At 38.7% G+C, this 10,691-nt stretch overlaps 1 protein-coding gene across 1 annotated transcript; it reads right to left on the bottom strand.

Annotated features, from left to right (window-relative positions):
- Positions 1-300: 300 nt before the first annotated feature.
- On the bottom strand, positions 301-10,678 carry cat (catalase). The gene is made up of 13 exons (XM_004069460.2): positions 10,501-10,678; positions 9,681-9,852; positions 9,208-9,318; positions 8,137-8,267; positions 7,925-8,029; positions 6,981-7,106; positions 6,686-6,877; positions 6,434-6,586; positions 6,176-6,314; positions 3,059-3,189; positions 2,753-2,860; positions 1,027-1,110; positions 301-890 (listed from the first exon to the last, which is right to left on the bottom strand). Exons 1-13 carry the CDS (start codon positions 10,564-10,566, stop codon positions 825-827), a joined length of 1,584 nt encoding a protein of 527 aa, XP_004069508.1. The 5' UTR covers positions 10,567-10,678; the 3' UTR covers positions 301-824.
- Between the last annotated feature and the right edge of the window lie 13 nt (positions 10,679-10,691).

The raw sequence follows: 10,691 nt of genomic DNA on the forward strand, positions 1-10,691 counted from the left end.
TTCTGTGCCACTATGAGTGTCACTTTAAAAAGTTAGAATAAATAATGAGTTATTTAACATTAAGGAGTAATTACATTTATTTTTTATTACATTTAGTTACATATATAAGTCATATCTGGCCCTTTGAGGACAGCTGCTATGCTGATGTGGCCCTCAGTGAAAATGAGTCTGAAACCCCTGGTTTACATAAATAAGTAGCAGGTAAAGTGCTATATGAAGTTCAATTTGAATTGAAATAGTTTTTTTTTACCATAATGTCTAACAGATCAAAATGATTTGGGAAAAAAAACAGGCAAAATATATTATAACTTTTAATAATTAGAAAAAAAGTTTTTCATCAGAATATATCACTGACAGTTGAGTACAAAGAAAATCTGTTTAATTGAAGCTTCTGATCAGATATTCCCGCCTTAAGTGGGCGTGGCATTTCCAGATGGTTCCCACAGCTCTGACGGCATCATTTTCATCCCATTATTCATTCCCAGCAGAACCTTTTAAGGCGAGCACATGCGTGTGCGCACATCTTTCTGCCATCACAAAGTAGAACACAATCCAATCCATGAAAGCGCCGCATCGTTGAAGAAAGTTGTTTTAGAAGACGACATGATGACGTCCACAGATCCACTGAAACAGGATTAATTCAAGACATTTGCCTGGATTCCGATCATCTTGTATTTGACAGCATTGAGCTGCACAGACAATCAACTGCTAGCAAAGACACACGTGATTAGCCGTAGCTGTTAGCAGGTTCATTCAAATCTCGTTCCATCAGGAAGTTGGTGATTCTGAGTTCCTCTGAGGTTAGAGGAAGAGGAGGTGCAGCTTCACATTTTGGAGGAAGCAGCGATGGCGGAAGCTCCTGGACGGTTGTAGACGTGCACACTGGCGCTCTGAGATAAACAGATCACATGTTCAAAATGCAGCAGGATAAATCATTTTTGCACAACAAAAAATTCAGCAATGAATGCAGAACAGCCACGGGATATTTATCCTTTTCCATTATTATTAGAGAAAATAAAAAAGTACCTTTTTTGCCTGTGCATTGTATTTATCCAGGAGGGTCTGAACACGGTTTCCATAGTCAGGATGGACGGCCTTCAAGTTCTCCACCTGCAAGAGAAACACACAAAAACAAAAAATAAATAGATGGGAAATGTAGACGGAGAACAGTGAAGAATAAAAGCTTCTGTGGTTCTTTCATTTTTGTTGCTGCTCATTTATTTTATGAACCGTTTGTCTTTTTGATCAAAACCATAACGTTAACATTTTAGAAACACTGAAAATAAAAGCAGGGTCTACAGACTCAGGTCTACAAATTCAAGTCTAAAAAACTGGTGTAAGAAAACCCGGGGCACAACGTTTCTTTATGTTCTACCCTTGAAAATAACAGGTAAGGCTGGAATCACGGACTGTTCATGAGACCTGGACTGAGTTAGTGACGTCACCCGTAGAAAACGCTTCACTTCCAGCTTCAAACAAATGAAGACAATTCAGTCTGCATTTTTTAGGGATGCGGACACCGCCATGTTGGAGCCCGAGGATGTCGGTAAGCGGTGATGGGTCCAAGTCTGCGTTTATGGCAACCACTCTCGCTGATCAGGAGCGAGCTTGTTGAAGTCCACAGCCCTGCTGCCTGAAAGCAGGCTGCACGTCTTCCAAGAGACTAAGTGGTTCACAGACAGGAAGTTCATGATTTCTTCTGAAATGAAACACTGAGCTTTGATCCTCCAGCAGAAGCGGTTACCAGATTGTTCAGAGAATAAATCATGTTTTAGTTTTTGCATAGTGGCTGGAAGTGCGACTCATACTCAGACACCACTTGTACACAATTTGTTTTTATTCATCTTTTGGCTGCTACAGCTTCTGAAAAATACAGTAAAAGAAAAAGGACTCGTAATTTAGTGAGTGCGTATTTGGAAAGGTCTGACTTGAACACGAAGCATGAATAAATTTAAGCAGTTAGAGGAGAGAACAAATATGTTCTTGTGAGCTCAAGTGTTTTCATTTTCAAATCAGATCAAACTTAATTCATAACTTTTCCTATCAGAGTATAACACCAATTCCTGTACATTAAAACAAAACTAAATTAACATAATTAAAAACTAGCACAAAAAATAAAATAGAGCCCCCTCCCAGACCTACAACCACCCACCCCTTTCCCACCCCATAACTGATGGGGATAGACAATGATAAATAGTCTGAGCGTGAAACCAGAGGTTTGTTCTTGGAAAGGCTCATATTTGGAACCTCTCTCTCAGTGAATCGCTGCATAACCAGCCAGAAGCAGCATCTCAGGCGGGGACCGCTCCACCACAGCTCAGCGGTGATGCAGATCCCCATGTAGAGCTGCAGCAGCTGAACAGCAGCAGACCCAGAAGGAGAATTAAAAAGTAAACGTACTGATAATTTTGGTCAAACTTCCTTCGTTTTTCTTATTTTAACCACACTTATGCTTCAACACATTTTAGGCAGAAATTTATTTTTTACTTTCCTTTAGGATAAAGTTTAAATGGTTTTAAAACTCTTGTTTCAATACTTTGGTGTTCATGCAGCCACATCAGTTTCATTGTGTGTCACAGACCCTCTTTTTTTTTTCAAACCCGACAGTAAACCTTCAACCACAAAAACAGAGTTGCTGGAACATTTAACCACAACCCCCCCAGTGAACAAATGCAGCTGCTAAAATGGCTGCTTAACTTTTTTCAGTTTTTTCTTTTCACAGTTTAACAGAGTTGATGGAGCCTGAACTCACCATGCGTTTCTGGATGAAGAGCTGGGCTTCTTTCAGGGACCCCGCCATGTTCTGGCAAAGCCTTTGGCGCTCGTCCTCATTCAGCACTTTGGTGAAGAAGGTACAAACCTGCAGCACACAGATCAACCACCGTCACTGCAATCTGAAGATCTAGGTTCTGCTGTTTCACTCTCATTGTTTCATGGAAACTTTAGTTCAAAATCTGTATCATAAATCAGTTGTAAATGAAAATCTAAATTCAGGTTTCATTCATGTCGTGGAGAGACTGAAGGGAAAAGGCTCTGCAGAGGCCGGACTCTTCATCACCTGAGTCACATTGTCTTCATCTGCGCTGTTGTACCGCGCCACATCAGGAGACACTTGGAACTTGGACTCCACAAACTGAGGCTGGGTCTCTGGGGCACTGAAGCTGTTTGGATAGTAGTTTGGAGCGCCACCTAGAGGTCAGACAGAGCAAAGCAACCACATCAACACTGTAAACCCGAACGTTCAAAGTAATTAAATATAATGAGTAGCTAATACTCAAAGTTTTCAAAAAAGCTCTTCTAACTCAATCATATAAAGTTTGTTTAACACATCCCCTGTTTTGAGTATATGTAACTAATAATTTTTAATTTAAAATAAAATATGTTTAAATTAAGTAAATTAAACTTAAAAGGATAATTAAGGTGTAATATATAGATTTAAGTATTGCGTCCTGGATTTCTTATCTCTCTTGTTTCAGGTGGATTAAACAATTCCTTGCCCCGCATGCTCTCAAATTTTTATTTTTCTAAATATTGTAGCATCCTGGGGGTTAGTCCCGCCTTCAGCCCCTAAGACTCATGGGAAGGGGGAATCTTGGTGTGAAAACCATGAGTGAGAGGGCTGGAAGCAGAAGTGACATCCATGCTGTTTGGCTGTCTGTGTGTGTTCAAATTAATGAAAGAAGCGGGCAGAAGGAAAGGCTCCTTTTTTACGACAAAAGATATTGTCTAATTGTATACTTCTAGTAAGATTAAAATTTTAAACATGTATTTAAAAGTTTATTCCTTTTTTTAAATTCATAAATATAGAGAAAAGTATTTTATTAGTATTATTTAGGCATTGCAAAGAAAGGAGTGCGTCAATAATATTGTTAGGCAGCTGTTTACAACATTTTGCTGCACAATCTAAAAAGAGTATTTAGGCTGTAGTTGGAAAGATGAACTTTTTTCCATTGTTCTAACTTAATTATTTGGTTTGGTGAAAAATGAATCTTTTTTTTTTTAGTTCATTCAACTTAAAAATAACACGTAGTTGTCTGATGTAGTTATTTTACTTTCAATCAACTTAATTGAATTAAGTTGGTGTAACTTTGGTGTCAATGCACCATGACGTCATATCTGGGCAGATTGGGGTTTAAGTGTGCGTTTTTGTCCATGGTTTTTGTTGTGTAGCTGTTTTACTCTGTTTTAACTAGTAATTTAAGCTATTATTTTTATTTCTTTCTGCACCATAAGTTAGAGTTTGGTAGAAGATGACGACCACATAGAGCAGAAAACATTGTATGTCCCATTTTTAAAGACAGAGTTTACAACACCTGAGCTCCTGTCTTGAACTATGAGACATTGCTGGGTCATTCATGTCTTTGATATGTGCAGTTCAGAGTTGAATAGCCATAAAAAACTAAGTTGCATGAACTCAGTTCAATTAGGTGTTACCAACTGAAGTAATTCAATTAAGTTGGATCAACTTTTTTTCTTATAGAGTGTTTTAGGTTACCATTACTCTTTTTTAGGCAATCATTTGCCTAAAAAAATAAGTTTTGAAAAGCATAGTTTTGAGTTTACTGACTGAAATAAATTGATTATTCCTGTACAAGAAGGTAACTAATATATATCGAGTTCTTTTAAGATAAAATTATGTTGTTTTTCCCTATTTTTTTAAGTTATGCAAACTTATTCCTGTGGCTTTAAAACTCAAAACTGCGAGTCATAGTAACTGATGACAATTAGGTTGTCTTAATTTGTAAATGTAAGTTATATTAAATGCCAATATTTGACTTGCACGAATTGACACTTTTAAAAAAAGGTTTTCAATTTTTTGTTTTACTCCACATTTATTGTTTTTTTAGGTGAAACAGAAGGTGGAAATGTGTCTCCTGCTTGTAAAACTGACTTTACTGCAACCAATTATTAACAATAAATGGAAAACATTTGTTTGCATGGAGTTTTTTATCAGATGCTTTGATCCAAAGCGACTAAAAGATGACAACAAATCCTCATTTGATATTTAAGATGCTTATTAAAAGACAAAATGACTAGGCAGTGAGAGGTTATTCGTTTTTATAAAAGTAAGTGACATCTCAAACAGAAATGTTAGACTTTTTTCCTTAAAGAGGAACCTGGAAGTAATGGGATGGATAAATCCTTGCAGGATGTTGCAACTGCTTCACTGGACTTTGCTGCTTGTTTTTACAAATGCTTCCAACACTCAGATGTCCAAACCACATATGGATGCTCAATGTCCATAGATCTGTTAAGTATGGATATTTGTTTTTGTTCAAATGTCTTTTTTGGTAAATGAAGCTTATCTGATATTTTAACCCCCAGAAAAAGTTAAGTCATTTTAATTTTTATTTTTGTAGTTTTAGTAGCAGCACTTAACTGCAACCATAAAAATAAATAAATAAGTTAAATAAAAACAGCAGCTAAATTTAAGCCTGTGGGTTCCGCGGGCCTAAAGGTGATGGTGTACACGACACTCTAGAGATGAGCTCACTGCCTCCACCTGCTGGTCAATGTCAGTCCTTATAAATCTGCCAGGTTTCTCTTGTCAACACATTTCTTTTTCATAAGTTCAGAAGTACGAAGAAGTATTAGGATGAAATTAAAAGAAAATGAATAAATGAGAACAAAAGGTGTACAATTATGAGAAATACATAAAATTATAAAAGGTTTACTATATCAGCAAAAAAAGTCAACATTTTACAAGAATAAAATTGTAAATGAAAGATTTAGAGAGACGTGATTTTACAAGAAAAAAAAGTCCTGCTTTTTCAAAAATAATGTTGGCATTTTATGAAAAATAGAGTTGTACATTTACAACAGAACATAAGATTCAGTGAGATGATTGAGCACTTTGATGTTCATCATATTTATCTGAATAGTCTAGAACATAAATTAAACAGGTTGTTTGAGCATCTTTGATGACAGTTTCAAAGCCTAACATGACATTTTATTTTTGAAAAACAAGAACTTTTTCCTTTTTTTTTTAATTACAATTTTTTGAAGCAAAAATGTATAACTTCATTCTCGTAATTCGCTGAGTTTTCTTTATAATTTACCACTTTCTTCTCATAATTTGTAAACTTTCTCCTCTTATGTTTGTTTTCCTTCTTTTATGGTAATAAAATACTCAAATTTAAACCACTTTGTGAATTCATTCCAATGTATACGTTACCTTGGTTGTCAAACATGCACATGGGGCCATCTCGCTGATAATTGGCGACCCGGGTCCTGAAAGGACAGTTCACAGGGATCTGCAGGTAGTTGGCCCCCAGCCGGTGTCGGTGGGTATCGGGGTAGGAAAAGAGCCGGCCCTAACAGAGACACGGAGGGAAAGCTTTAGCTAAATCTATCAAGACGGAGGTTGTACCGACACAGGAAACTGAGCGGTTCACTGATCACATGAGAAAAGCATCCAACAACAACCAAACACCTGCAGCATCTTGTCAGGACTGGGCTCAATGCCCGGGGGCATGTTGCTGGGGTCAAAGGCCAGCTGCTCCACCTCTGCAAAGTAGTTAACGGGATTCCTGTTGAGGACCATTCTTCCCACAGGGATCAGTGGGAATTCTTTGTGTGACCACACCTGTGAACACAGTTTACAATTAAAAATATTCAGCGATGAGCCGGATCAATTCAGTTTAAGAGAAGGACCAGAAAAGCCCAGATCTGAGTTCTGCATTACCTTTGTCAGGTCAAAGGGGTTGAACTGGAATTTCTCCGCCTGCTCAAAAGTCATGACTTGGATGTAAAAAGTCCAGGATGGGTAGTTTCCGTTGGCAATAGCATTGAACAGGTCTCCAATGGCATAGTCTGGGTTGGTGGAAGCCAGATGCTCTGCCTCCTCCACTGATAGATTCTTTATTCCTTGGTCAGTCTTTAAATAGAATAAAAAAACTCATTTTAATCAATTTCCCTATTGTGGCATCGATGAAAGTTCCATTCCTAACCAAAAGTGAGAAGCTCCCCGGCCAACACACCTTGTAATGGAACTTGCAGTAGACGCGGTCGCCGTCAGCGTTGACCAGCTTGAAAGTGTGGGAGCCGTAGCCGTTCATGTGGCGGTAGCCGTCAGGCAGACCGCGGTCACTGAACAGGAAAGACACCTGCACACGGCAGCGGGGATCAAGTTTGTCAAGCTTCTTTAGCACAAAATAAAGTATCGTGAAAAGAAAAGAAAAACAATTCTTCAACCCTTCTGCGCTCCTAACATAGTTTACTCCGTTTTTCTTACGGGTCTGCAATTCCCCATCCAACCAAAACCCCAAAATAAAACCACTTCAATGAACTTTACCTCTGATAGAACTTTTAAATTCAATTCAATTTCTATTGCACTTTTTGTTAAACAATACAAAAGGACAACCAGCAGTGAACATTATTACACTTTTTCTAACAAACTGTCACAGCAGTTTTTTTTTACACAGTAAAGTTAATATCGTTATTATAGAAATGTGAAGTAATAACTTCTGAAATAATTATATTAAAATGGAAATAAATCAGACAAACTCAAATTATTGGTCAATAGTATTTTTTAGGAAGTGGCTGTGTGTAGGTATACAAGTGTGTGTCTGTGTGTGTTTAGATGTCTGTGTGTGTGTGTGTGTGTGTGTGTGTGTGTGTGTGTGTAGAAGTGTAGGTGTGTGTAGATGTGTGTGCTTGTAGGCGTGTACCCAAAAATTAAAGAGTTTGTGTGAAGCCTTTAAACTTTTTCTGGTGTTTAAATGCTTTTAGTGGTGTACATGTAAACACCGACAGAAAACAAAGTTAGACTTTTTCTCATGATGGAAGTCATGAGAAAAAGTCATATTTCACATTTGAAACTGATGACTTAAGGTTTTTCTTCTACAACTAACATGGTAGCGGGTCACTTTTTACCCACAAGACAACACAAGAGTTAAATATTCACGTCGTCAGCTGCAGGTACCTGATGCAGACACTCGGGCCTCAGGCTCCAGAAGTCCCACACCATGTCAGGGTCTTTCATGTGAGTTTGGGGGTTGCGCTTCTGGGTGTGGACGAAGGACGGAAACTGCAGGTGGAGATTAGGAGCTTATTTTCATAAAGTATTTGAAACTCATAATGCATAAACCACAAACTCTGCAGATCGTTTACCCTCCAGTGATCTCTCTAACCTACCAGTAGGGCGTCCCTGATGAAGAAAACAGGGGTGTTGTTGCCCGTCAGGTCCCAGTTGCCCTCATCTGTGTAAAACTTGACAGCAAATCCTCTGGGATCTCGAACGGTGTCTGCTGACCCAGACTCACCAGCTGGACAGTGAGACAAACACAAGTGTCAGCTGTTTCTTTGCCTTTCTTTCCCTGCAAAAGCATCACCAAAACCAATTCCAAGAACTACTTCCAGATAGCTCTCCCTCTTCCGCTTAAAGTCCCACTCCAATCATCTACTTCCAAGCACTCCCAGTGGCCTTTTAGTTGCGATCATGCCGTTTTTAACCACAAAAAAAAAAACCTGCATAATTTTCAAGGTCATAGCTTCTGCAGAGCAGCAGTAGATCATTAGAAACACACCTCAGAGTTGTGGGCGGGGCTTTTGGTGCGGAGCTAAGCCGCACCCTTTAACCCTTCCCTGTTGCTGAGAGCTTGAAGAAGGGAGCTTGTGGCCCTCCTAGTGCATTTTCCTCATCACAAATGTGCTCTTTTTCCCCAACAACATTGTTTGTCTGCTCTTGATAAAGAAATACTCTGAAATTCTATTTTAAGCTCAACTTCCTTTATTTGTGTCCTCCATCGTCAGAAAAATGCCACAAGAACATGTCAAAAAACAAACAAAAAAAAACACCAGAACGACACAAAAAAAACAGTTTTTTTAATGTTGGCTAAAGACGACAATCATAATCAAAAGACCACCGGGAACGCTCCTAAAATTGATCAAAAGACGATCAGACTGGGACAAACAAGAGAATACTCTGCTGTGCAGGAGGACAGTCGTTCTGTTTTGAAACTATTATCACATTAAAGAAATAAAAGGGACAGAAAACTATGCAAACATGAACTGTTGCAAGGATGTGGACCTTGGCACAGCTTGTCAACAAGCCGTTTGATTGTACTTTGGTTATATAAGCACCAAAGTTGAATCTTAGCCGTATTGCTTCATCCAATGGCCTCCAGGTCTGCCCAGGAGGCCTTTCTTCTGCCGAGATATGCCCCGAATTAATAGCTGGGGGGAAAAAAACATGGTAATCATTACCCACGGTGGAGAAGCGGACAGCAATGGGCGTCGTCTTTCCAATATGTTCAAACACTTTGGCTTTGCAGTAGCGGGTGATGTCATGAGTGACCTCAAAGTAGCCAAAAGCCCCTACAACACAGAAGAGAACAAATATAAACATGGAAACCAGATTATTGCTTTATTTCTTGACTACAGAAAACATTAAAAACAAAAACGGGAAAAAATAGCCTGCTAAAATCTTTGAACAGATTTTAGAAATTTTGATGCCAACTCTTTATTAAGCAGTTTTTGCATGACTTTTCTATGTTTGTTTTCATATTTTTTAACTAATGCTCTGAAGGTTTGTCTTGTGCATCTTTAAAAGACATTTCACCTGCAAAAACAGGGATCTGAGGTGAAATAAATGTTTAAAAAACTGGACGATTAACTCGGCGAAAGGAAATCAAGTCAACCACTGAATCCGCTTTGTCATGTTTAGATAAAGCACTGACCTGCTCCTTTGGCGTGCACCACTCTCTCTGGGATCCGTTCCCGGTCAAAGTGGGCCATTTCATCAGTGAAGACCACATCTTGAACCAGAAGAGGACCTCTGGGACCAGCAGTCTGCAGGTTCAGCTTGTCTCCAATGGGATGTCCAGCCCCAGTGGTCAGGACGTCTGGCTTCTGATGAGAGATGAGGTTTCATTTTTTGTTAATTAAAATAAACCCCAATTTGACATCTGATGTGGTATTTTTGGGAAAACAGAGGTTTATTAAAGTGTCCTTTTGTGATTGTGACCAAAAAAATGTAAAAAATAAAAATGAAAAACTGAGGAAATTTAGCAAATCTGCAATGAAAAAAGGTTGTTTTTAGGGGCAACACCAGATGTTTGTTGAAAATCACCATTACATAACGGCTAAGGTCAAGGTTCATGACCAACTTTAAGTATTTACGAATAAATTCTCACACCGAAAGCATAAATGTGCTTTTACTCTTGCTAAAATGTTCGTAAAAATAACAATAGTTTATTATAGCTGCGTAACGGGATTTCTAACCGGGTTAGCTAACATGAAACGTTAGCAACCTAGCTAAACTGCAACGAAACAACACTGCAAAGGATTTTACCACTTCTGCAAAACCATGACATTACTATAAAAAAAAAGCAAAAAAAGCAAAAGAAAACTGTCTCAACAACCAGCTTCCACCCCACATGACCTCTCACCTACTTACTTATTATTCCAAGGACTAGCGCTGCGCAGCAAAAAAACAAAACAAAACCAGAACGGAACAACTCCGAGTCCAACCAATTCGTATTCGGAGTTTGTACAAACCCGAGAGCCTCTGTTCTCCTTCCATGTCTTCATTTGGTCGGTAGTTTTATCTCTGTTCTCAGCCATCTTGACAGAAAGCGCCTTTCGAGTATGCAAACCGTTTCAACCTTCAGGGGATGTATTGCAAGAAAGCGTTACTCTATATATTTGTCCCTATGGACTTTGTTCAGGGTGACCACGCCCCCTCGGCG

The sequence above is a fragment of the Oryzias latipes genome, chromosome 6 (genome assembly GCF_002234675.1).
Source record: "Oryzias latipes chromosome 6, ASM223467v1".
NCBI classification, from domain to species: domain Eukaryota; kingdom Metazoa; phylum Chordata; class Actinopteri; order Beloniformes; family Adrianichthyidae; genus Oryzias; species Oryzias latipes.